The sequence below is a fragment of the Lepidochelys kempii genome, chromosome 8 (assembly GCF_965140285.1).
Source record: "Lepidochelys kempii isolate rLepKem1 chromosome 8, rLepKem1.hap1, whole genome shotgun sequence".
NCBI lineage: Eukaryota > Metazoa > Chordata > Testudines > Cheloniidae > Lepidochelys > Lepidochelys kempii.
Genome location: NC_136387.1, coordinates 1,878,109 through 1,904,302, shown reverse-complemented (window position 1 = coordinate 1,904,302; position 26,194 = coordinate 1,878,109). Strand labels below are relative to the sequence as shown.

The following is a 26,194-nucleotide window of genomic DNA, read 5'->3' as shown; positions in this document are numbered from 1 at the left end:
GGAGCTCTGTGCTTCGGGCCGGGCAGACCCAGACCCACCTTGGACCGAGAGGGAGCCCGCTGCCTGCCCGGCGCTTGGAGATCCGCCGGCGAGGGCGCTGCTGTCACTGCTGGATGCTCAGCGGCTCGGCCCCTCTCCCCCATCACGTGGGCGGGGAAGGCGCCCTGCTCCCGGCGGAGCGCGGCTCGCTGCGCTTAGTTCAAACCTGCCGCGGAGCCGCGAGCCCGGCGAGCTCCGCGCCCCGCTCCCACCCGCCCCACGCCGGCTGCGGGGCCGGCCAGCAGCGCCCCGGGTCCGCGGGCAGCCAGGTAGGGTCTCCGCGGGGCGGGGCGCGCTGCAGCGGGGGCTGGGCTCGGTCCCGTTCGCCCCCCGAGCCCATCCCCGGGGTATCGGGGCCGCAGCGGGTCGGGGCCGGGCAAAGCCCTGGGCTCGGCCCGGGGCGGGGGGAGAGGACGGAGCCCGCCGCCGGGGACCCTGCACTTCCTTCTGGCCCCCCCCTCCGCCCGGAGAATCAGCCCCCCGGCTCCGCAGCCACCCCCCAACGTCTGGCCCAGCAGAGCCTGGTGCTCTGCACCCCTGGGTACCGCTTCCTGCGACACCCCAGAGGCGGGTCCCGCAGCCTGGACACCCCCCCCCCGCCTTGTGCCCCTGCCCCGGCAAGCGCCCCAAAGGTGCTTCCCAGAGCTGCACAGGAAGGGGAGCTTGCCATGGGGGTGTTAGGGTGGCATCAGCCCCGACTCTAGTTTACGGCTGGGCTGAGATTTGCCCATGGAGAAGATTAACCCCCCCCCCCCCCCCGCTATGCCCCACCTTTGAGCTGTGTCTCCCCCTGGCCACAGCAGCATTGTCCACGACAAACCGATTCTGCCCTGGGCAGAGGAGCCCTCTGAACATTCGGCTCGAACAGACACTTGGCCGGGGTTTCATCCCATGTCTTTGGGGTCCTCTGGCCCCCCGCCAGCTGGGACCCTCCTCCCCTAGAGCATTGTGCCAAGGCCAGGGTGCCCACAACAGCCCTCTGGTGAAACAAACGACGGGCCCAGGCATCCTGCTGACCTCCCCCGGGCACTGCCAGGGGTCCCTGGAGGAGGGGAGCTGCTCCAAGCCAGCAGCCACTTCTGTTCCCCCTGACGTACTCACAGGAACGGGGCAGAGTTTTGTTTCTGCTTTTCTTTGTGTTGTGATTGTCTGAGCACCTCGCCCTGCTCTAGCCCTGGCTCCCTGCAGTGCCTCTGGGGGCCGGGGGGGTGGCCCTGCCTATGGGGCACAGAGCTTGCCGAGGAGGGGCTTGAGCAGGTGGGGGAGAGAGAGACTTGGGAGGGGGTGTATTGCCGCTGTGCAGGTGCTTGGCAGGGGGGAGATTCCAGCGTGTCCCAGATCATCCCCCACCCCAGCTCCCTCCTCATCCTCTCTTGCCCCACTCCATTTTCCCTAGCTCACCATGCAGGAACTGCCCAGAGAGCACCGGTGGGGTGAGTGGCCATGCAGAAGGGACGTGGAGGGGAGCTGGGTTGTGGCAGGGCCATGAGCTGCACAGTGCCCATGGGGGGGTGCAGGAAAGTTGCGCTGAGCAGCGATGGGGAGACGTGGGCCAGCAGTGGAAGGGAGGGGAGCTGTCCCCTGACAAAGCCCCTCTGGCGGATTTCTGCCAAAAGGCCGCAGGTTGGGGCAGTTGAGAATGTGTGCAGCAGGGCTCAGCGTGGAGGTGACCCTGTGACATTGACCACCAGCTGGAGACAGTGGTTTCCACCCCAGCTGCATGAGATTTTGTTTTTGTTGACATCCTCTTTCAGATCTCTTGGTGGTGGTAAATTCAAGTCTTGTTCAGATGTGAGAAGGACAAAGGGTTTGGTCGGGAAGCTGGAAACAGTGCTGTCAAAGGGTTCCTGTTAGACACACGGAAAGTCACTGCTCTGGGGTCAGTTCAATCTTTCAGGCCAGAAGGGACTGTTGTGATTACCCGCTCTGAGCTCCTGCAGAGCACGGGCCAGGGGACCTCACCCCCGGATTCCTGCCACCAGCCCAATCGTTTCTGGCTGAGCTAGAGCTGGTCTATTAGAAAGAGAGTTACAGAGCTCCAGGGAGGGAGTATCCGCCAGGCCCCTGGGTTATGCCCCCGGTTAATGACCCTTGCTTAAAAATGTGCAACTGACTAAGTGCAACACCAAAGACCGACCCCGCAGGTCTCTGCCCCAGGGACGGACCATCCTCCCAGGACAGGGCTATGCATTGTGCTTGAAGTCTGATTCCCCTGTCCAGTTCACCATCCCTGATCCGGCAACAGCTAACCACTAGCCTGGCAGAGCCCAGTCAGGGAGAGAACCTCTGAGTGAGCTGGAGAACTTGCCAAGGCCCTGCTGCTCTGAAAAGGGTTCCCTAAGGGAGCCTGCTGCACTCGGAAACCAAGGCTCCCCCTCTACCTCCAAACCACGCAAATGTGAGGGGCTGTTGTCTCCTTACTAACAGGCAGTGGAGTGTTTTGGTTGCTGGCTCCCAGTACCAAAAGAAAGGGGAAGGGTCAATGGGAAATCAAGACCCTGAGACTGACAGTCCCCAGGAACAATGGGGAGAGGCCAATGCTCCAGGTTAGCCTGATTAGGGTGACCAGATGTCCTGATTTTATAGGGACAGTCCCGATATTTGGGCCTTTTTTTGTATGGGCTCCTATTACCTGCTACCCCCTGTCCTGATTTTTCACACTTGCTATCTGGTCACCCTAAGCCTGATAGACAGGGCGGGCAGGCTAATGAGGGAGTCAGGAGGCCAGGAGGTCCTGTCCTCCCTGTGAGCTGGAATTGTCTGGATCAGTCAGGGTGGGGCCAAGCTAAGGAGAGAGCAGGGGCCCAAGCTGAGCCGGGGAGCAGAGCTTGGGCAGATCCAAAGGGGCCAGAAAAGCAGCCCAGGAAGCAGGTCAGGGCTGGGAGCAGCGTTACATTAGCAGCCCACAGAGCAGACCCTGTCCTGGGAGCAGAGCTGTAGCAACCAGATCCGGAGGGGCCAGAAAAGCAGCCCACGAAGCAGGTCTGTGCTGGGAGCGGAGTCACAGAAGCAGCCCACAGAGCAGACCTGTCCTGGGAGCAGAGCTGTAGCAACCAGAGCCAGAGGGGCCAGAGAAGCAGCCCAGGGGGCTGGAGGCAGAGCAGCAGCAGCAGCCGTGCTGGGGCTGGAGCCATCCAGAGCTGGGTGTGGTGAGCAGCTGGGGAGAGCGAGGGGGGACCCTGGGCAGCAGGCCCAGCGCAGGGAGACGCCCCAGCCAAGAGGCTCTGCAGGCCACACTTGGGGGGGATCGTAACCCCGACGGGACAGGGGCGACACTGGGAAGAAGGGTCTTGCCAGCTAGAGCCTGAGGGCATGTGGCCACCGCCAGAGCAAGTGTCCGACCCGCAGCCTCCCTGCAGCACGGCCAGGGCCTGGGCAGGGGCCTGGGACGTGGGAGGGACAGTCTGAACTGCCCTGACATCCCAGAGATGCTGGCTGTGACGTCCCCAGGCCACAGAGCGGGGTGACGGGTTTTCCTTTAACCTTCCCCATTTTTCCCTTATTTTTTTACGTGGATTGCTGTTTAATAAACTGTGTTTGCTTAGAGCTGTAGGTAATGATCAGCGGGTCAGGGAAGCATCCAGTGCAGAGAGAGCACCCAGAGTGGGGACACCCTATACCCTGCTCTAAGTGACCATGACAAGGTGGGGGGTCGAGCTCCCCAGGAATCCGGGGCCCAGCCTTGTTGGGGGTTACGAGGACTCTTGCCCACAGGAGAGTGGGAGGGGAGCCCTCGAGGTCAGGCAGGGCTCTGGGTAAAGGAAGGGGGAGCGAGGACTCAGATCGTAGTGTAGAAGCCAGGAAAGTTCCCCACAATAGTGGGACTGTCCCCTGCTTACACAAATAATACCTGACTTAGTGGCTTAAGTGCATGTGTTGTGAGCAATTCACATTTGGCAGCCTCAGCTGCATTCTTTTCTCCTTGACCCCCTTCCCCCATAAAGCCACCCTGTGTGCGCAGGGCCGGGAGTGTTCAGTGACTTGTCCTGGATCAAAGGGAGAGTCATGGGGAACAGCTACAGGGTGATCACACAGCAGGGAGGGGAAGAGGCTGCCTTTCCTGTGCTGGCTTTCCTCCCTGGGGTTCACAGCTCCAAGCAGCTGCATCCTGCAAACTCCCATGTCCCTGGAGGACGGCTCAAGCTGCCTGCTCTTTGCTGGGCCCTTTGAATTGAGGAGGTGATGGCCCGGTGCTTGCAGTCCAGCTTCCCAGGTTCAAGCCAGGAGATGCGTAGGTTCTGTAGGGATGCAGAGGAGGGTTGAAATGAAAATATCCTTGGCCCAAACTCTGCCCAGGCCCCACCGCTTTCCTGGGACACCCGCTGAATTCCAGAATCTCCCTTTTCTTCTTTGGCTCTGTGTTTTCCAGTGTCGATGGGATGGGAAACAGCTGTGACCCCGCCCAGAGCAGAGACTCTCCCCATCATTCTGACAGGGAGCCCATTCTCAGGAAATTGCCCTGCGGAAGAGATTCGGGTACCCGCTGCAGGCCTGTGCTCATGCCGCAGGGTGGATGGAGCCTTCCCTTCCTCTTGCGCCTCTGTGCCAGGGCTGGGTGCAATCCAAGGCTTGGCAGTGCACAAGAACCAGTGAGTGCAGTGCCTTTCCCCTGCGCTCCTGCATGTGTTGTTGCCTACCGGGGGCCCCCAGCAGCTGTGCCTGGGCCAGGTGCTTTCTACCCCATCCCTACTGCGAACATCGAGAGCCCTGAACTTTTGCATGCTTAGCTGGCATCCTGGCCCTTTGAGGCTCTCATGTAGCAGAGAGGGACACTGGCTTCCCCTAGGTTAAAGAGACCCAACTCCTTCCTGGTTGCATTGTGAAATGTGTTCTGCTCCCACTCTGATGCAGGAATGTAATTAACAAAGCAAGGAGACTCGCCTTCTTGTTTGTAATCCTGAACTAATTAGCAAAGCACCAGAGATGAACCTGTTAAAAGATGTTAACAGCCAGGTCAGCAGCCCATAGGTCCATGGAGCTGCAGCTTTAGGGCGGGTGGAGTTGAAATGTTGGTCTGGGAAGGAGGAGGTTACCCCATGCCAGCCTAATCTAGCCTCCCCAAGCCTAGGCTGGATTCCCCACATTGCTGAACTAATTACAGGCCTCTTGGATATTCAGAGTCTAACTGTTCCTTGTCAATTGTCTTCATGGCACTGATGTAATGATGGCTTCTGCACAGGTCATCCTCGGGGTTTGAACTCAGTCCCTTCAGCACCACCCTCTCCTGCTTGAGCTGAAGGAGTAAATCTGTTAGCTGCTAGCAGTAGTAGGGTATTATCCTCTAGTGGATAACGGGGTGTGACACGTACATGCTGTTTCAGTGTGGTACACTGAATTTGACTTATCCTGCCACTGCCAGTTGGTTGTTGGTAGCAGGGAAAACGAGCTTTTCCCTTGGAAAAACCTTTCGGTAGGAGCAAGCCACCCTCCTCCTCCCACCAGTCAGCAGGTAGATTGTTATTAAGAGTGCTTTGCTTCCTGCCTTAAACTTACTGCCTGCTGTTGCTATGCGCTGTTAAAAAACTGCAGCGTTCCAACCTAGAGAAGGCTGCTTTTCAGTGGCAGGTGAAGTGTTCACCGTGTATAGCTGTGTAGCGACATCCATAAAACTCTTTGGAATGGCAGGTTCTGCAGCAGCTGTGACGATGAACGTTGGTCGCTCACCAGTACAGCTGCTGAAACGTGATCAGAGATGCTCTTCCCCCACCCCAAGGGCTGAGGGTGTTGCTGCCACGCCCCTGGTGTGTCTCTGGGATGAAAGGGCTAATCTTCGCACCCAGGTTCACTCGATGCACTGAGCTCCCACTCTTGTGCCATGCAGGCCCATTCATCACCTTCTCGTACGTCTACAGAATCTTCCCTTCCACGTCTTCCCCACAGCCAGATCGTTTCCCTGGGGAAAACGGGGACGTGGCCCACGCCGAGCTGGGCCACAGGTGCAGCACGCTTGCCCTATGTGCGCCCTAGCCCAGAGCTCGTTGCTTCGGCCTCCATTTTTCCATCATGCAGCACCAGGAAATCTGTGAATTATTTACTCATCTTATCTCTCAACTCCGCCCTGTGCTTGGCTCTGGTATTTTTGACCTACTGCCAGTGCTATAAAGCATCTCTTTATGAATTTTACATTTTAATTGGATCTGTTTTGTTTTTTCCTGGCAGAGAGATTGAATTGGAGCATGAAAATTTACCTCAATCATCTCCCTGATCTAGCACGTTTAAACACCTGGAGTTACTGCTCTTGCTTCATCTCTGCAGTAACTTTCCAAGGCTTCTCCAGTAACTGGGGTTCTGGGGCCAGGTCTTTGTGCTCTCTGCATGTGCATGGATTGCAGAGAGCCTCTTCCCATTTACACTCGGTAACTCTGTCCGCTTCAGTGGAGTTACCCAGGCCTGGGTCTCTCATTCTGTCCGCAGGTGGAAGTCTGTCCAGGCCCCTGGTCGTTTCCACGTGGAACATACCCATCTGGGGAGAGAAGGAAGGAGGACGTATTGTCCTCTTCAAACCCAGTCCGTCTGAAAAGACTTGAGGAAAGGGGGTCACTGCGCAATGTGTGAGATCACACGTTCACTTTTTCTTAAGTCAGCGGATCTCGAAAAGGAGTGCACATACCCCTGGGGGTATGCAGAGGTCTTCCGGGGATACATCAACTTATCTAGAGATTTGTCTACTTTTACAACAGGCTGCATAAAAAGCAGTAGCGAAGTCAGTACAGACTAATATCTCATACAGACAATGACCTGTTCGTACTGCTCTGTGTACGATACACTGACATGTAAGCACAATATTTCTATTCCAGTAGATTTATTTTATTTTTATACAGTAAAACGAGAAAGTCAGCAATTTGTCAGTAATAGTGTGGCTGTGACACTTTTGTATTTTTATGTCTGATTTTGTAAGCAGGTGGTTCTTAGGTGAGGTGAAATTTGGGGATACGCAAGACAAATCAGTCTCCTGAAAGGGGTACCGTAGTCTGGAAAGGTTGAGAGCCACTCTCTTAAATATTCAGTGATACAAACCATTTCCTGGGAGGGAGGGAAATAGGTGAATCCTAGGGTTGGAAACTGGGAAGTCCTGAGTTCTAATCCTGATTCTGACTTCCTCTGTGGCTTTGGACAAATGGGAGCTGCTTCCTGCCTCGGTGCCTCAGTTTCCCCTTCTGGAGGGAGATAAATAATGCTGCTTGGCTGCCACTCAGGGGATTGCAAGGGTCCATTAGCTCAAGTTTCAAAGTGCTTTGGAGACAAATCCCATGATGATCAGCTGCCAAACACTCTCTTGTGTTGTAGGGGTTTATTAGTGTTATCTTTACCCTATCTATTTCTGCTCTCCAAGTGAAGGACACTTCATTGTTTAGAGATTGTCAAGCCAGCCAGACACAGACCCTTCTACTGGCTTCTCCCAGGGGACAGTTCAGTAAGAGAAGGTTGTTTTCTGTTTCACTACACCAGAGCGCAAGGAAAACATTGCTTCCTTTTCATGGTAATGGTATTTCTGAGCTCAGACAGGACTCTTGTGGGGACTTATTTATAAAATAGCCACACGCCAGCAGAAATGATCTTTCATCCAAGTGTAATTCTTGTTTCATTTTTAATCATAATAGAGTTTCATAGAATCACAGAATATCAGGGTTGGAAGGGACCCCAGGAGGTCATCTAGTCCCACCCCCTGCTCAAAGCAGGACCAATCCCCAACTAAATCATCCCAGCCAGGGCTTTGTCAAGCCTGACCTTAAAAATTCCTAAGGAAGGAGATTCCACCACCTCCCTAGGTAACCCATTCCAGTGCTTCACCACCCTCCTAGTGAAAAAGTTTTTTCCTAATATCCAACCTAAATCTCCCCCACTGCAACTTGAGACCATTACTCCTTGTTCTGTCATCTGCTACCACTGAGAACAGTCTAGATCCATCCTCTTTGGAACCCCCTTTCAGGTAGTTGAAAGCAGCTATCAAATCCCCCCTCATTCTTCTCTTCCGTAGACTAAACATCCCCAGTTCCCTCAGCCTCTCCTCATAAGTCATGTGCTCCAGAGCCCTAATCATTTTTGTTGCCCTCCGCTGGACTCTCTCCAATTTATCCACATCCTTCTTGTAGTGTGGGGCCCAAAACTGGACACAGTACTCCAGATGAGGCCTCACCAATGTCGAATAGAGGGGAATGATCACGTCCCTCGATCTGCTTGCTATGCCCCTACTTATACATCCCAAAATGCCATTGGCCTTCTTGGCAACAAGGGCACACTGTTGACTCATATCCAGCTTCTCGTCCACTGTCACCCCTAGGTCCTTTTCCGCAGAACTGCTGCCTAGCCATTCGGTCCCTAGTCTGTAGCGGTGTATGGGATTCTTCCGTCCTAAGTGCAGGACTCTGCACTTGTCCTTCTTGAACCTCGTCAGATTTCTTTTGGCCCAATCCTCTAATTTGTCTAAGTCCCTCTGTATCCTGTCCCTACCCTCCAGCTTATCTACCTCTCCTCCCAGTTTAATGTCATCTGCAAACTTGCTGAGGGTGCAATCCACACCATCCTCCAGATCATTAATGAGGATATTGAACAAACCCAGCCCGAGGACCGACCCTTGGGGCACTCCACTTCACACCGGCTGCCAACTAGACATGGAGCCATTGATCACTACCCGTTGAGCCCGACAATCTAGCCAGCTTTCTATCTACCTTATAGTCCATTCATCCAGCGCATACTTCTTTAACTTGCTGGGAAGAATACTGTGGGAGACAGTGCCAAAAGCTTTGCTAAAGTCAAGGAATAACACGTCCACTGCTTTCCCCTCATCCACAGAGCCAGGTACCTCATCATAGAAGGCAATTAGATTAGTCAGGCATAACTTACCCTTGGTGAATCCAGGCTGACTGTTCCTGATCACTTTCCTCTCCTCTAAGGGCTTCAGAATTGATTCCTTGAGGACCTGCTCCATGATTTTTCCAGGGACTGAGGTGAGGCTGACTGGCCTGTAGTTCCCCGGATCCTCCTCCTTCCCTTTTTTAAAGATGGGCAGTACATTAGCCTTTTTCCAGTCGTCCGGGACTTCCCCCGATCGCCATGAGTTTTCAAAGATAATGGCCAATGGCTCTGCAATCACATCCTCCAACTCCTTTAGCACTCTCGGATGCCGCGCATCCGGCCCCATGGACCTGTGCTCGTCCAGCTTTTCTAAATCGTCCCGAACCACTTCTTTCTCCACAGAGGGCTGGTTACCTCCTCCCCATGCTGTGCTGCCCAGTGCAGTAGTCTGGGAATAGTCAGAAACTGTTTGGAAAAGACTTTACCCATTTCACTGGCAGGACTTCACTAGACCACATCACAAAACCACATGACTCTTATTAAAAGAAGTTACAGTCGTCTCTAACTATGTGCCGTTATTGCGGCATTAACGGGATTGTAAGCTGGGGGGCTTGGTTCTGCTCTTGTCGTCACGGGTGATACACCGGTGTAACTTCATTGATTCCAACAGCATGATTCCTGATTCACACCTGTGCAACTCAGAGGCAGAATCCAGCCTGCCGTGCCTTGTGCTGTGTCACCACACCATGCGGTCATGTCCGGGGGGAGTTTACTGCAGGCGGGTAGCCTTTGCTCAAGAGAGCTCATGATCCAGCTCGTGGGAGCTGCAAGCGAAGACTGGAGTGCACTGGGAGAGGCGGGGTGGCCACCTCTTGCAACACTTGGTGTTTCTCTTCAAGCCCCAGCTGCTGACGTTGTGGGCTGATGGGAGAATTTCCCCTTTCGTTTTTAACTAAGGCCGTTTCTTGCCCTAGTGTTCTTGGACAAAAGCTTGAAAATGTGACCCCTCAAGGCAGGAGGCAAACAACAAGGCCCCCCAGATTTAGCATTTTTAAGCCAGCCTCATGATTTCTGTGGCTTCGTTTCGGGTTGCTGAACACTAGTAGTTTTCCGAGCCTCCCGGACCTGGTGCATGGCTCCGCCCAGCGGTGTCAGCTTTTCCATGCAATATCTTCACACGCACACCTGCAAATAAGCACTTGGCTGCCCCCACTGCAGGTAACAAAACCCTCATATGCAGACTATCCATGCAGCCAGGAGCCACCTTAGCACTGCATGAGTCCATTCGCCCAGGGTGAGTCTCAGGGGAATAGTTACTTGATAGGGTTGATTAGGTTCACAGGAAATCCAATTTGTTTTTTAAGTTCACACTTATTATTCTTACTGACTGAGCCCTGCAGGGGAAGGGAAGAATGATTTGCTTGTTACAAAGAGAAGCTGATTGTTCCTGGTATGCATGGTGTGCTGGCAAGGCACAAGGAAAGAATGGAAGCGCCTCTCCCAAAGGACTTTATTGTTCTCCTCTGGACAGACTAGTTGAGGGGCACATGTAGGGCAGCAGGTGTGTGTGTGTGTTGGAGGAGGGTGCCCGGGCATCTGTCAGAGTCGCTGTTGAAAGGCTTTGCAGAAGAGCCTTCTTGGAAGCAGTGCTGGAGAGGGAGACCACTCCAAGCACAAATAGGCTACAGTTTCCTTCTCTAACGTGCCTGTCTCCTACCCAGAACTTCCCAGAAATATGCCATGCAGATCCAAGGGAATTGTTTTCAGTTAAAGAGAGGTGCTGGGTCAGGCGCTCCTAGGCGCCAGCTCAGGGCTTGGGAAGTGCAGGGAAGTTACTGGGTGGTGATGGTTCAAAGAACCAGCCAGGGACAACATCCTGGCTACTTAAAGATGAACTTTCTTGCTCAGAGCAAAACAAGAGCAAAGACCAGCCTTCCCTTAACACAAAGGTCCGTTCTGCTGCCGGCCTGGAAACCTGCCATTTAGTGCTGTGTAGGGCGGAGAGCAAGATCTGGGGTCTGGATTCCAGCCACCAGGCCTGAGTCTCCCCTGTCTTTCGCTGATTTGATACCAGTGCAGCTCCGTTGACTTCGGATCACGGCAGCTAACAGCAGCATAAGTGAGCACTGGCTCCGGTCCCCCCACTTCCCAAGCTGCCGGCAGCGGGAGGCGGGAGGTGTGGGTTTGGTTTCTGGTCCGTCTGTCCCTCCCTTCTCAAGGGGATTGATCTGAGTCCCCGAGAGGGACAGGTGAGCAGAGCAATGCCATGGAGTTGGCTGCAGGGGCCTCGCTTGGCACAGCCATTGATGTTCCTGGGGTGGCTGGAACCCCCAAGCAGCCATTGCTGCTTTCTGCAGCAGACCCTCTGCCATGTCCCCATTGCACTGACCGCAGGCCTGATCTTGCCCTTTCCTTCCAGAGTCTGAGCGATGAGTAGTGGCTGCAGCTCAGGGCCAGAGGCATGGACCAGCCGGAAGGAATGATGTAGAAGAATCTCCCTCCCTACCTTCTCCAGCCTGACCATGTGGACGGAACCAGGCATGGTTGAGACCCTACGTGACTCAGCGCCTCTTAATTTCTCAGAGAGGAGGAGGAGAAGAGCGAGGAAGAGGGAGAGATTGAGACTCAAAGGCAGCTGCCAGAGAGGCGCCTGGCAGCTGATGTACTGATCCCCAGCTGGTACCGATACATGGGCATGATCTATGGGCATTATTTCTGCATAGAGCCCACGTCCTCGCCTAGCTCTGGGTGCAGAGTCCCTGACTGGTTCCTGGCACCTTTACGGAGACAAAGAGCAAACAAGTGAACACAAATCTCTATGCCCAGAGCGTGGGTGCCCGACTGCGAGGCTGGTTTGAGAAGGGCTCTGGGGACATTCGTTGTGGGCTCCAGTAGGACCCTTTATCCAAACAGCTGCAGAGCGCAGACAGAACTGGGACATCATGGTAGCCCAGATGGGAGAGGACTGATTGCCCACGCCTCCTTGCCATGGATCCATGTCAGAATGGCACAGCTGCTCTGAAAGGCTTGGGCTGCAAACCACAGACAGTGCTAATTGGGATCGTGCTCACTGTACTCATTGTGGTCATCGTCTGCGGCAATGTGGTCGTCTGCCTGGCTGTCTCCTTCAACCGCAAGCTCCGCAGCCTGACAAACTGCTTCATTGTCTCCTTGGCCGTTACCGACCTGCTGCTGGGCCTCCTGGTGCTCCCCTTCTCCGCCATCTACGAGCTCACGTGCGAGTGGCACTTCGGCCCCACCTTGTGCAACATCTACATCAGCCTGGACGTCATGCTGTGCACGGCCTCCATCCTCAACCTCTTCATGATCAGCATAGACCGCTACTACGCCATCACAGCCCCGCTCCGCTACACCCAGCTGGTCACCCCTCTGCGGGTGGCCGTGGCCATGTTCGTCACATGGGTGGTCTCACTGATGGTCTCCTTCCTGCCCATCCACCTGGGCTGGAACACCAACGGCACTGGTGTGCAGAACACAGGCTTGAACAACAGCACGGAGTGCAAGCTGGCGGTCAACGCCGTGTACGGGCTGGTGGACGCCTTGCTCACCTTCTACCTTCCCTTGGTCATTATGTGCATCATGTACTACCGGATATTCCGAATCGCCAGGGAGCAAGCCAAGAGGATCAACCAGGCCACCTGCTGCAAGGCCGTCAGCCCTGCGCTGCTCACTGTGAAAGAGCACAAGGCCACCGTGACGCTAGCAGCCGTGCTGGGGGCATTCATCATCTCCTGGTTCCCTTATTTCACGGTGTTCACTTACCGAGGAATGGAGGGGGACAAGGTGGATGAGACGTCCCAGTCCATAGTTTTATGGCTGGGCTATGCCAACTCAGCCCTGAACCCCATCTTGTACGCTGCTCTGAACAGGGACTTCCGGACAGCCTACCAGCGCCTGTTCCACTGTCGAAGGGTGGGGCCCCTCTCCAGGAGCACTCCCCTCACCTCCACACATCTGCCCCACTCCAGGGGGAGAGCCCGCAAGCAAGCACTGAGCGTGCAGGAAGATAAGCCTCTGAGGATGCTGGTGAGGAACGGGAAGGAGAACTCACTCGCTCAAGAAGCCATGGAAAGGTAATGCTGCTTCCTCATGTTGGTTTGGTGGGGAGGTCCGGGATGGGGCAGGGGAGAGCAGGGACAGGAACATCACATGGCTTCAGCTTTATGTCCAAACTAGTTCTGGGCTTAGACTTGATTCTGCAATGCCCAAAGCACAGGGTACATACCCAGTAGGCTTGGATGCACAGTATGGCACAGGTAACAGCAGGGAGAGAACTCACTTCCCCTTGCTCTGCTAGCACGTGAGCGACAAGAGAATAGTCCCTTTGTAGTGTGCAGTATAGGGCCATGGACACGCAGCTAGGCAGTTCTGATTCCACCCACCAGAGGACAGTGGTAATAGCCAATTTGTTACAAGAGCAAATGTGAAATGACCCCTTCAGTCCCTCTGCCCCTTCCCGCAAGCATGTGAAGTTGGATAATAGGCTGGAGAAGATGGGGAGGATGGGGGCTAATAGGAACTAGCCAGGATTAGCTCAAGAGCCGTGTTTAGCTCCAGGGGGGGTGGACAGCTGGCTGCATGTTCCCTTGCAGCCCTTTTGTTTGTTGCCTCTGGTACATTTCAGCTCTCTTCATGCTCTACATCTTAAAGCAGGAGTGGCAGCAGCATCTACCGCTGTGGTTAGAGCATGAACACTGGTGCCTCAAGCAGCGCAGCGGGACAGAGGGAGAGTGTATCTCCAGGGCAGAGACATCCTGCAGCACCTCCTTCAATTCTGGGACAAGGATTTGGAAGAGAATTGGGCTTTTCCACAGAACGGGGAGCCCAGAGCATGGCCATCCGAGTCCCTACCTGTAGGGCAAGGACGAAGCTGGCATGTTCACAGCAGATGTATAAAGAAGTTAGAGCAAACATAGAATAGTCTCGCGGGGAGGTTGCAATGTGACCCTGTGCTTGAGAACCCCAAAACAGAGAGTGAGGAAACAGGCTGCTCCCTAAAACAGAGAAGCACAACTCCCCCCACCTTGCTTTACGCTGGGTCTTTCCACCCTCGCTGTCTGCTGCTGGAATTGGGCCACCCAGCTCCCGTGCCTTTCTCAGAGCCCCCTGCCTGCAAGCAGGGCCAGGAGATCCCTCAGCCTTACTTTGATACCACGTTCCAATGTACCCCAGCAGCTGATGCTAATAATGCAAGAGGCAACCATATAGGGTGACCAGACAGCAAGTGTGAAAAATGGGGACGGGGGTGGGGGGTAATAGGCACCTATATAAGACAAAGCCCCAAATATCAGAACTGTCCCTATAAAATCGGGACACCGGGTCACCCTAAAACCATAGCACCTGCCAGCTAAGGTGCTCACCAGTAAAAATACCATTTGCACATTACAGTGCCGTCTGCTGGAGGCTCTCGATGTACTTTACTGACACTCTGAATGAGCCTCGCAGGGAGGGGGTGAGTTCTCCTCTGCACGTTCAGGTCTGGCTACCCTTCAAATGCTACAGCCGCTGCCATGCGTCAGCGTAGACAGGAGCTACGCCAAAAGATGGGGGTGTCACGGGCTCTTGTTTCCGATAAGCTGCTTTAACCACAAGCCCGCAGTGCTCCACGTGCAGGTTTCTATTGCTGGTGAGTTCAATCCACAAGCGAGTTCTGCTTATGTTTCCAAGAAGAGTCCAGTACAAGCTAAACTTAAGGCGGGGTGCGTTGGCTTTTCTTTTGGTTAATATGCAAATGTTCATGCAAATTAGGCCATTTCTCAGCATCTCTGACTCGGAGCCCCATCCCGTACACTGACCGCCATCACTTCCACATTGATCCGGACGAGCAGTGGAAGGGGGGGCCTGAGGCAGCGGTGCCTGGAAAGTCCTAAGGTTGCTGCAACCAGGAGAGGCTAGGGCAGGTTACCTTGTGAGGCTTCACCAATGTGCTGGGCAGAGCCACAGTTGTGAGCTCTGAACCAGGCCCTGCCAGCTCCTCTGTTCCCCAGAGCCCAGGGAGGGGAGTCTAAGGGATGGAGGGAGCGCTGATCTTCCCACTCCTGTGAAAGAGAAAAAGGAAAGAATGCAGCTTGTTTTCCTTCCTCGCTGCGAGTGATTCCTGCTCCTTGCAGGCCTTTCATCTGACCCCTGAGCTGCAGCCCGATAAGCGGCTCAGAAACGTTCCACCCAGCAGATAGCGCGTACGCTCCCCGCCGCCTTTCCTGGGAGCGCCAACAAAGGGCCGATTCTTGGCTTTATCCTGGCTGGCGCTGGTGGTGGAGAAGCAAGGAGCAGGTTTCCTAGCCCATGGCTGGAGAGTATCACTCCGGGGCCGCGCCCTGCCCCAGCCTCTGCCAGGAGTGATGCTGCTCACCCCTGTCCCAGAGTGCTCCATACATGTCCTCAAGCACCCGCTGAAGGTACAAAAGGCTGGACCCAGCATGGTAGCCTTGCAAAGAGACCCTGGAGGAGCAGCTGGCCCAAGCACCAGTGCCTCATTGCTGAGACCCCAGGGCCCACTGCACCTGCTGTGATTGTAGGACATCCCCTTCCCACCACCAGGCTCAGCCCAGTGCGTCCGTGCTCTCCTCTGGTCCCAACTGATGCAGGCTCTTGCCTACAGCAAGCTCAACCTTGAGACGTCTGGAGTGGGGATCTGCACCGGGTCTCCACTGCTATGTAGTCAAAGTTCTGCAGCCTGACCTGCTTTACAGGGCTGGTTCTGGTGAGTGCCGGTTCTGAAAGGCCTTCTTCCGCCAAGCAGAACTGGGAGAGGAAACTCTGCTTCCAGGCAAGGAGCACGCTGTTTATTTGTAATAGCTTCGTGATTTTAATTCGCTTGTTAATTGTAACTTTGATCGGTGCTTTTCCCTGGTACGATTTGGGCAGAGCCCTCTGCAGTGCTGAGAGCAGGAGAGGGAAGGCAGGGCAGAGAGTCACAGACCTCGCAGCCAGGGGGAAGGGAGGTCCTCTTCCACCTGCAGTTGGTTATTGGGAAGTCACCTCCAAGGAGGAGCTGGAGGAGAAAGGTCAAGGCTCGCTCCTTTCCATGGCCTTTTGAAAGCTGTGGGAGCAGCCAACTCCCATTTCCCCTACTCCTGCCTGTCTCCTTTGCAGATACCGGATCCCAGCCACCCTCTGTCTGGCCTAGTGGCCTTGCTCTGGGCCGTGGAGGCAGGCAGGTCTGGGTCTCTCTGCATTCATGGCTCTCCATTGTGCACTAAGGTAATTATTGATAGCGAGGGTGAAAGGGGAGGAGCTATTCAGCATCTCTCAACCCTTCATTCCAGGAGATCAAGTAGATCTCATCACAGAGGGAAATAGGATTTGAAGCTTTTCCATTGTTGAATTCTCTTGGAGCAGGATGGGGAGGAGTTTTCACTCCTGCTCAGGTAGCCGGGAGGCCTGGATGCCAGGAAGCTGTCTGGGCTGGATGGCTACAGACAGATCTGAAAGGGGATCAGGATTGGAAAATTCTGGCTACATTTTCTTTTGAAAATGAAGGTACCTGTTTAACACACATGCTTACGTGTGTTTACACACAGAGAGAGCGAGAGCACTGATTTCAATTACACATACATTCCCCTAGCCAGCATTTGGCCTGAGCGTGATGGGAACTAGCCCCAGTTGTAGGCAGAAGCGCAACAAAGGGATTGCTAAAAGAAAAGGAGCTGAGATGCCAGAAATCCCAATTTTCCAGCCAAAAGAGGAGGGCAGGGATAAAGATACCCAAGTACCCTTGGGAAAGCAAAGTGAACTCTGCTCTCCCTATGGTGTGAGATTGGCAAGGACTCACTTCTCAGGAAATTTTACTGGGCTAAGAAAAGCTCCTGCCAGCTGGGAGGAGATTGGTTCCTGCTAACTGGAGCTGCCAGAGAGGCAGGGAATGGATAGTGCTGGTTTATTTGCACGGGGAGATGCTGCTCTTGAAACATGTGGAGGGTGTAGGACTAGCCTGGCTGGCTCTGAGACCTGACCTCGATCCCTGGTAAATTTCAGTGAGGCAGCAGCAGACCCAGGTTTCCTGCATCAGGATGCAAAGGCTGGGTGTGAGCTCGGCTGCAGCCGGGTCGTGGTACTGTAGAGTTATTAATTATTATTTTGTGTCTGACCAGAGCATCGTGAGAGGCCCCAGTGAGATCACAGCTCCAAGGTGCCAGGTTCTGGGAAGACATGGAGTGAGAGACAGGCCCTGCCCTGAAGAGTTTAACAAAGTATCATTATCCCCATTGTATAGATGGGGAAGTGAGGCACAGTGAGATTTGGTGATTCACCAGGAGAGTCTTTGGCAGAGGCAGGGACTAAGCCTAGGGCCCCTGAGTCCCGGTCCAGCCCCCTGACAGACTCTCCCCTGAAGTAACATATTCTGGCCTGGTCTTCTCGAGTCTCTCTCCGGGTTATCCCCACAAGAGAGAAGAAAAGTGTCACCATGAAAGCACCAGCTTGAAACTGACAGAGCAGCACTACGGCCATCCGCCATCCCAGGGAGAGCCCAGAGCCTGTTTGAAATGCACCATCGACCTCAAACAAGCTGCTGCCGGGCGAGTGAAGTGGTGCGATCGATGTGAAACCACAAGAGGAGGAGCTGAGCCCAGACTCAACCTGCAGCTCGCTGCACGGGAGAGCACTAGTCACGCTGGGTTTTCTCTTTTTCCCCCATCCCAGGAGGGGTTCCCTTGAGCCCCACTCACCCATCCAGGGGCCTTCTCCACCTCCCCCTTACTGACAAAGAGGCTGCCTGGCTCTCTGGCGGTGGGAGGAATGGACGGGGGGGGCTGGTTCTCCCCTCGTTTCTCCCCACCCGTAGCAGGAGCAGCGGGCCCCATCCGTGGCAGTACCTCCGTGTGGAAGGGGGTGAGCTCAGGAGCAGGGCTGGAGCCTCCAGAGCCCCAGCTCAGCACCCTACTGAGTGCTGCCGAGCCCTGCCAGCCTGGTCCCTGCACTGCAGGCCCCACTGGGTCTCGCCGGGGGGTGCTCTAAGCTCGGGCGCAGCCCTGTGCTCCAGTCCAAATCTCCCATCCCCCACCTGCCCCAATGACACCGCGGGCTGGGCCAGTACTGGGGCACTTGTTTTGGTACATGCTAAGGCTGCAGGGCAGACAGGCTAGGGGCAGCCCATGAGGGGCCCTGACAGGGACCCCCCCCCAGCTCCACGGGTGGTAGAAAAGCCAGGTGTCGGGGCGGGGAGAGCTGTTTGCAGAGCTAGGGCCAATGGGCTGGGATTTCTTGGCACATTCTGTCGCAATGGGGCGTGGCCCCCTCCCTCAATATGGTCCCATCTCTACCAGGCATGGGGGGCGAACTGAGGATCAAAAGAAAACCCAGCAGTAGACCGGCAAATGGCACCAAGTGCCAGTAACAGTGAGCACGGGAGCCCCAAGGAGCCGAGGTCTCCTAGGAGGACGCTGCAGAGAGGGCCAGTTATTAGCTGTGTTGGTGCCCCCTTCGAAGGGGATGTGGGTCTTTCCGTCCTAGAGCTGGGAGCCTGCTTCTTCCCAAGGGAGGGAATTCCATGGTGACAGACACCCGTGCCCCACTGCACCGGAGGGAGATGCTCCAGCAGAGCGTGAACGCTGCAAACGTCTCCCCGTCTCGGGGGGCTGCACTGCAGCGCCTGGCCTGGGAGAGGGGTGCAGAGCAGGGACCAGCACCCCTGCAGGCACCCTCCCCACACCTTCTGTATTGCACGGATGTTCAAAAGCCGGGTGGCAATGTCTTGGTCTAGAAAGCACGGCCTGCACTGGAAACTGCACACTAAAGCCCCAGCAGCTGCAGCCCCAGGGTCATTCTGAATGGTCACCAATGGTCGAAACCAGTAGTCCCCAAACGTCTTCGGCCGTGCCCCCCCCTTACCCCTAATGGAATCTGTCCGCACCCCCTGGGACCTGTGGTCAGGAGTGTGGTTGGGGGCCAGGGCTGCAGCTGGGAGTGGGGCCACAGTCAGAGCCAGGAGCTAAGGTCGGGGGCTGGAGGCAGGACAGGAGCCAGGCCAGAGCTGAGGACTGGCCTTGGCCCCACCACACCCCACTAGGAGGGCGCACCCCCACAGTTTGGAGACCACTGGTCTAAACAGATGCAACTCTGCTGACTTCAGTGGCATAGATAAATTCAAGAACTAGATAAATTCCTGGAGGATAGGTCCATCAGTGGCTATTAGCCAGGATGGGCAGGGATGGTGTCCCTAGCCTCTGTTTGCCAGAAGCTGGGAATGGGCGACAGGGGACGGATCACTGGATGGTTCCCTGTTCTGTTCATTCCCTCTGGGCCCCTGGCACTGGCCACTGTCGGCAGACGGGACACTGGCCTAGATGGACCCTTGGTCTGACCCCGTCTGGCCGTTCTTAGCTTGGGTGCAGCAGAGAGCAGAGTGCAGTGTTAGCAAAGGGGCCACTTTCCATGACCTTGTAGCCGCAGCTGGTCTGTTCTAACTGGGACAGGGCTGAGGAGCTAATCATCCTATTTATCTGAACACGGAAATACAGATACCAGGATTGGTCCAAAGCTGAATTCAAAACTAGATGGTTTCATTTTGCCCTGCCCGTAGTGCACTCCCCCTGCAGTCTGCTGGATTCTTTGTCACAGCTGAGCATTAGCAGGAGAGACCAACATCTGTGATACTCTGTTAAACTCAGAACCTCCCAAAATAAGAGAGACCCCTTTTCCCAAGGGGTCAGCCCCCCACAACTCCCAGTCTGGCACCTAAAGAAAAGGAGCTCAGCTGATTGGAGCTGCTGGGGCTGAATTATTTGGACACTCTGCTGTGTTTAGTGCAGGGCCCGGGATCGGCTCTCTGGAAAATCAGTCTCAAGTGGGCGTGCTGGGTACTGCTGGAAACGTGGCCCATTGGCCTACGGTAGGGCAGAGATCGAGAATGGATCAGCAAATGCTGCACGTGTTCTCCGACAATGATGCCATTCAATGGGATGCCACCACTGGCAACAGAGAGTTCAAATCTGGCCGCTCCATCTGCAAACAGAGAGAGAAGGGGGAAGGCGACACAAATCACTCGAGCCCTGGAGAGATTTCCAGGAGACGAGAGGGGAAGGATTGGGATGGCTAGAGAGGAGCTGACTAAAAGGCGACATGACTCAGATATGGAAGATGATGAGTGGGACAGAGGAGGGACCTCCTCCTCACCTCTCACTAAACACCGAGGAAAGGAAAGGGAGCTCATTTAAAACTGGGCAGAGGAAATGCTCTTCCGTTTGCACAGCTCATCATTCACTTGGAACTCCCTGCCACTAGAATCTAGCAAGGCGAAAGCTTAACTGCTTCGGACAAGGCCTGGACATTTCTATCGCTCGCAGGACATCCACAGTGATATGCGCGAGGTTAAAAATGTATAAAAGGTTTAAATGTCAACCAGGAATGGAGAGAGGCCAGGTAGCAAACAGCCCAGCCACACTAGCGAATGGCAGCCTCCCACACCCACCAACACGCAGTCAGACCCCTGCCCCCTCCCTGCAGCAGGCCAGGCCAGCGTGCTCGGTGGCACTCGGGGGATGTGGTGACCTGTGAGACGTGGGAGAGAAATGCTCCTTCACTGGGGAAATAACCACATTACCGGCCACAAATGGGGCTGGTTTGAGTTGCCCAGCAGTCACTGTCATCCTGGTTCCTCTCCAGCCTGCTCCACTCTCTCCCGGCGCCAGGTGATGCAAACCAGAGCGCCGGGGGCCCTTCTGGCTCTGGTGCCGCAGAGACACGGGCGAGTAAGAGGCAGCAGCCCGGAGCCTCGGCGGAACACCGAGTGTTGCCGAGTGACTGAGTGATTTTTTTTATTTTTTGTCTTTAATTGAATCCTCTCCAGCGCTGGAGTTTTTCCCTGAGTCTTGGCCAGCCCGCTGCTGTAGGCTCCGCTCTGGGACACGCACTCAGCCTTTGATTCCTGGCTGCCCTCCTCCAACAGCCAACGAGGACAAACATTAGAAGGTCACAGTTAGATTTGCCACAGGGGGAAGCCTAAAGGCAGAGGTGGGGGCCACTGGGTGAGTACCTGGACAGCGATGCGCAGTGGGTGAGCTTGGAAAGGGCTAACACGTGCTCTCCCGTGTGCTTTCGGTTACGTTTTCTCCCTTCCCCCAACTGGCCCACACCCCCCACTGCTCTGCGTGCCAGGGGCTAGTCTAGCCGGGCTAGAAAGCAGGAGGGGAGCTAAGCTGTGTTGAGTCTGGGGCTGGCGGGCTCTGCCTCTGCATATGAAAGGGGAGAAGAGCACAGGCCCCTTCCTCCCGGAGATCTATTCCTGGCTCGTCTCTGTGGACGGGTTAGTGTAGATCAGCACCCGGTGGAACTGGTTGACAGGCCAGATGAATCAGTTTCACGTACTTCCATCTCCTGGTAACAGGCCTAGAGTGGATCTCTTTGCCAACGACACCAGGGCACAGCTGCCCCTCTCAGCCACTGACAAACCTGCAACTCCCGCCTGCACTGGAAGAGTCTTCAGCCATTTCCAGCAGGCTGATTACTTTCCACTGACTATCCAATGGGCCTGCACCAGGCTATTCTGCCTCATTTCCAGGGCTAACCCCGGTTGGATAATGGGACCTGATGCTGTCAACCCCAGAAGTGGCTGCATTAAGAAATCACACTGCGGAACACTTGGGATGATTGCCTTTCTCCAAGCCCATTCCAGCCACATAAAGATACCAGAAGCTCTGGCACAATGGTTTTAGGAACCACGCCAGCACAGCGGGCTGGCTGCATTTTGCCGTCATTAGCCCTTCTCCCGTGCTCCCCGGCTGTGGGGTGAGGGTTTACAGCTGGCCCCTGTGGTTCTGTGCGTGCTGATGCCTGTAAACGCCGCGGAAAGCGGGGCTGGGTCACACATGGAAAACAAGACATTTGCAGCAGGAGACTTTCTTTACCCTCCATTGGAAAAGCTGGGCAGGGCTCCGGCAGCTAAGGTCACAGTCACCTCTGCCAGCTGTCCCACACGGCCGCCTGCTGATAATGCGGCCTCTGCTTTATTGACTGTGTCGCGGGGCAAACAACGGGGTCACCTGTCTGCTGAGAGCTAGATCTGGTGGTTCTGCTGGCTCCACACCAGGCCCCTGTAACCTTGGGCATGGTCACACTGTGCCAGGGGACCGGGCTTTGATTCCCAAGGGACGGTGCAGCTGGCCTGGTGACGGGCTCCCTCCCTGTGCTAGCAAGCCAAGCAGGCTGGGCAAGTGCAGTGCCCGAGGCTCTTAGGGCTTTGCCACAAGGACCACTGGTCCGCAGGGCACCTGGGGAATCACGGAACGGCTGCTGGATGTGCGGGGGCAGCTAGCTGAGTGTAGCTTTAGCGTGTCAAGGCCACACGCGCCCAGAGGCCCACGCACAGCAGGGACAGGCTAGCGCTGAAAATTGCTGCAAATCGCCAACCCCACGCTCTGGCTAGGAGGCCGGCTGGGCAGTTCCTGAGGCCTCTGCTCAGCCCCTCCAGCCGATTCCCACCTCCGCCAGGAGCGGGGCACTCTGCTGACTGTTTGAAAGCTAGCGCCTGCTCCCTCGAGGGGGAGGACAGCACTGAGTGCTCGGGGAACAACAGGCTCGAGGGAGTCACCCGAGCACACCTGGAGTCCAGCAATCAGCTTGAAGCTCCATAATTGCAGGAGACATCTCTGGCAGGAAGCCGATTCCAGCTCTGCAGCTTCCGCCCTTGGGCTTTGCTGGATCTTAACCCAAAATAAATTTCCAGCAATTTTCCGTCCATCTTTTGCTGCTGGCTTCCTCCTCCCTAGCCTTCTGTTCTCTCTCTCCCTTCCCAGGGGAGCCTGTCACCCAGAGCCTGGCAGACGCACGGCAGAGAACATGGGCACTAGCTGCAGGAGACATACCCCAAAGTGCCCAGCCTGGGAGAAGGAGACTGTTGATTATGGCCTGAGTGGGTAGAACAAATCCACTCCATCTCTCCCCCCAGACTATGCTATAGTGCCAAGCACAGGCTGAAAAGGGGGAGGATGGTATTTGGCATCTCTCTAAGGCCTTTTGTGGGAGGATAGCGCTGAAAGTGTCATTAATTATCACCATTTTACAGAGGGGAAACTGAGGCATGGAGCGGTTCAGTGATTTTTCTCAAGGCCACACACTGAATCAGTGACAGAGCTAGGATGAGGTTACAGATGTCTCGAGTTCCCATCTCTGGTTCTTACCACTAGGCGACACTCCCCCTGTTGAGTTGCTCAGTGCAATGTAACAGAACGGGACATGGCACGCAGCTGGGAAATGCCAAGGCAAAGCAGGCCAATGGTCCGACCGACCGTGTAGACTCCTCTCCCTGACAAAGCCCCAGGCCAAATGCTGCCAGGGAGGTGTCAAGCCCATTTGCACAATCCTAGGCTGCAGGGCGTAATATGCTCAGCCCTGACACATGAGGCTGGGTCTCCCTGAGCAGTCCCCTCCCACCCTGTTAGTGCACATGCCAGAGTCATTCAGATCTGCTCTTCGAAACCCTCTAGACTCAATTCCTAATAGGTCTCTCCCTGCAGTACATGGAAAGCAGCTGAGCCACTGGAAGGTGGCTGTTTTGTACTTCCCCGCTCCGTGTAGCAAGTGCCTGGTCTGACTTCTGGGGGTGAGGCCAAGCTACCAGCCCTCCCTCCGTAGACCTGGAACCGACATGAACTCATCACGCTGAAAGGAAGGAGATCTTAGACCTGAGCGGGAGCAGATCTGAGCTCCTCACTTGGCCAAGGATTTCCTCTCCGAGCGGAGCGGGCGACGAAGGGAAGTGCCACATGTACTCACACCAATCTGAAACCTGCCTTGGGCGGAGCCCAGTCTGGAGCTCGACAGCAGGAGCCCCCCCGTGAGTCGCAGCTGGCACCAGCTTGCGTATTTGATTTCGGCCAGCTATTCGCAGGGGCTTGTTTGGAAACCTCCGTCACCCAGCCAGGGAACAGGAACAGCGCCCTGTGACGTTCCGCTCTTAGCCAGCCCAGGGCAAACGTTGGCGTTCAAATCCGGAATCTGCGCCAGGATCCGTAGAGCTGGAAAGTCCCGGCTCACTTAGAACGACAGAGGCCCAGGGGACAGAAAAAGAAGCAAAGTTCAGTGAATCCGTAATTCCTGGCACAGTGGCCAGATGATGGTGCCGGGTCACTCCCACACCTTCCCAGGGGGGTCAAAATGCAATGGTAACACTCGGCACACGCATCACTCTTCCCGCCCTGAACTGTGCTCCTGATGGTGTCCCCAGCCTGGGCCCCCCTCCGCTGCTGCAAGGCAGGAGCGTGGGAATGGCCAGGGAGGTCAGCGAGTCTCATAAGGGGGTACAGCCATTCCTCTGGCCCCAGCACCCAAAGCACCGACTCCGAAAGCTGGGATTTCCCTACACACACACCCCAAACTCCCCCATTTCCCCCCACCGTGGTCAACTAGATACAGTGTTGCCAATTGAATCCTTTTCCAACCCCCGACCCCACAAATTTGAACACCCCTAGAGGCAGCCGGAGAGGGGACACCCCGGAGGGACCATTTTCAGGGGCCTGGGGATGGTAACTTGCTGTTGTTCGTGTGTGATGCTGAGGGTCCTGCCTGGTTCTTTATGTCCATGCATCCCTGGTCCCCGCTGCTGTCCCATGGCTTCGGATGGGTGAGTGAAGCTGCCAGGAGCTCTAATACATGCTGTGCTCAGAACTTGCCCTTGGCTTTTCCTGCACTCGCTGCCCTTTCCCCAAGGTTTCCTGCAACCTCCCCTTCAATTTGAACCGAGGAAAGGGGCTCTGGGAATGGGGGCAGACAGGGGAGCTAGGAGGTAAAACTAAACACCGGCCGTAGCATGTGTCAGGCTGCTCTAGTGAGATCCACCCTTGTTCCCTCCCCAGGAGTCCCACCCCATCCTGTGGCTCGACCTCCTCCACCATCCTGTCCTGCTGGAGAGGCCTCTGGCTGGCCAAGTTCCTTCCCAAGAGGGACATGTGGATCCCGGGGTGTGAGGAGCCGGCGACAGAGCTGCAGAAGAGGGTGAAGCCCCCAGCGTCCCCGAGGGTCGTTTACTGTCTTTTCTCCTGAGCCAGGATGGATGGACCAGCGGAGTGCTGAATGCCATCAATACCGGACAAACCCTGCTCAGGACCCAGAGACGCAGCCGAGCACCACATCCAGCATCTCGCTCTCCACAGGCGGATCACTGGGGGCTGTTTGCAAACCCAGCGACATGGATCTGTAACACAATCCACCATTCTGTGTGGGTGTGCTCCTGTGTGGGCATGGCTGTGTGTGTGCAGAGGGGTATGTCTGTACGCACCCCGTGTGGGCACAGCTGTGTGTGTGTGCACACGTGCACGGCTCTGTGCTCACGCACAAACCCGCCTGTGCACTAGGGTGCAGGCAGAAGGAAGGGCTCACGCCCGCCTCCTCCCCACGCAGGCTGGATCCATCTGATCCCTGGTTCTTGTTCCCACCCCAAATGTGGGGCAGAGTGGCAGGAGAGGAGGGGAAGAGAGACCCTACCCCCGTTGCATGTGCCCCAGCAAAGCGGGCTCTGGGGGCCAGCACGGGCTCTCCCTGCCCGCATCAGCGCACTGTCCTTGTCTCCTGATGTCTGCGTTAATTCCCCTTGTCTAATTCGAATGTCCCTTTCTCCCAAGCACCCTGAACAGCTGCACGTGTCCCAGGTCTCCCCACGGCCTAACCCCCTGGTGTCCTGGCTTCACACACCCAGCCAAGCGAGGAGTGTGGGTCGGAGGAGAACACAGAGGCAGGACGAGAGCCCCAGGAAGTGGATCCCAGAGCAGAAGGCCTGGAGCTGGGGGGCAGAGAGATGAAAGGGTCAGCGGGGGCGAGGGGCGTGACTCCATTGCACGGTACTGGGACATCAGCTCTGCTCGTGGGTTTTGCTGTGTCCACAGCAGCCCAGCCGGGTATCTCTGAAGTGCTGGCCCAGACGGGGCTGAGTCCCAGGGGGATTGGGGTGGGGGGGTTTCAAGAGGCAGCCGGCAAAGGGCCAATCTGGACAGTGCCTGAGATGACAGATCTGGGGCAGGGAGCTCGTGGTGGCAACACGTGATTGTTTCTTTGCCTCTGGGTGTCGTTTATCAGCTCTGTCCTCGCCTGGCCTGCCCAGCGTTCAGGTCCTCTCAGGGCCCTTCCCGGGGGACTGAGAACTGGGCCTCCCACTCCAAGGCCTTCTGCTCAGTCCTCGCTCCGGCAAGGGCCCCAGCGCGATGAAGGGGACATACATGCTGCTGCATGCCCAGCTCCCTGCGTCTGCTTTTGGACGGAGTATGCAGGGCTGGTGGTAACTGTGACCTGGGGAGACCCGGCTTCTCCCCCTCCCCTTCTGCACCCCGGCCTGAGTCTAGAACTTGTAGGGGCCTCTTGTCTCCTGGGCTGCGTGAGCCGGGAGGGGTCAGTGCCCCGCACCGGGGGG

General features: G+C 55.9%; 1 protein-coding gene across 1 annotated transcript; it reads left to right on the top strand.

Annotated features, from left to right (window-relative positions):
• Positions 1-218: 218 nt before the first annotated feature.
• On the top strand, positions 219-25,694 carry HRH2 (histamine receptor H2). Its single transcript, XM_073358109.1, has 3 exons — positions 219-308; positions 11,255-12,929; positions 24,648-25,694. Exons 2-3 carry the CDS (start codon positions 11,824-11,826, stop codon positions 24,832-24,834), a joined length of 1,293 nt encoding a protein of 430 aa, XP_073214210.1. The 5' UTR covers positions 219-308; positions 11,255-11,823; the 3' UTR covers positions 24,835-25,694.
• The last annotated feature ends 500 nt before the right edge of the window (positions 25,695-26,194 follow it).

Excerpts from the sequence above, each read along its gene's own strand:
- HRH2 (XM_073358109.1), top strand. The coding sequence starts at position 11,824 with ATGGATCCATGTCAGAATGGCACAGCTGCTCTGAAAGGCTTGGGCTGC. Across the intron at positions 12,930-24,647 it reads GCTCAAGAAGCCATGGAAAG|GAGTCCCACCCCATCCTGTG; the intron begins GTAATGCTGCTT and ends TTCCCTCCCCAG.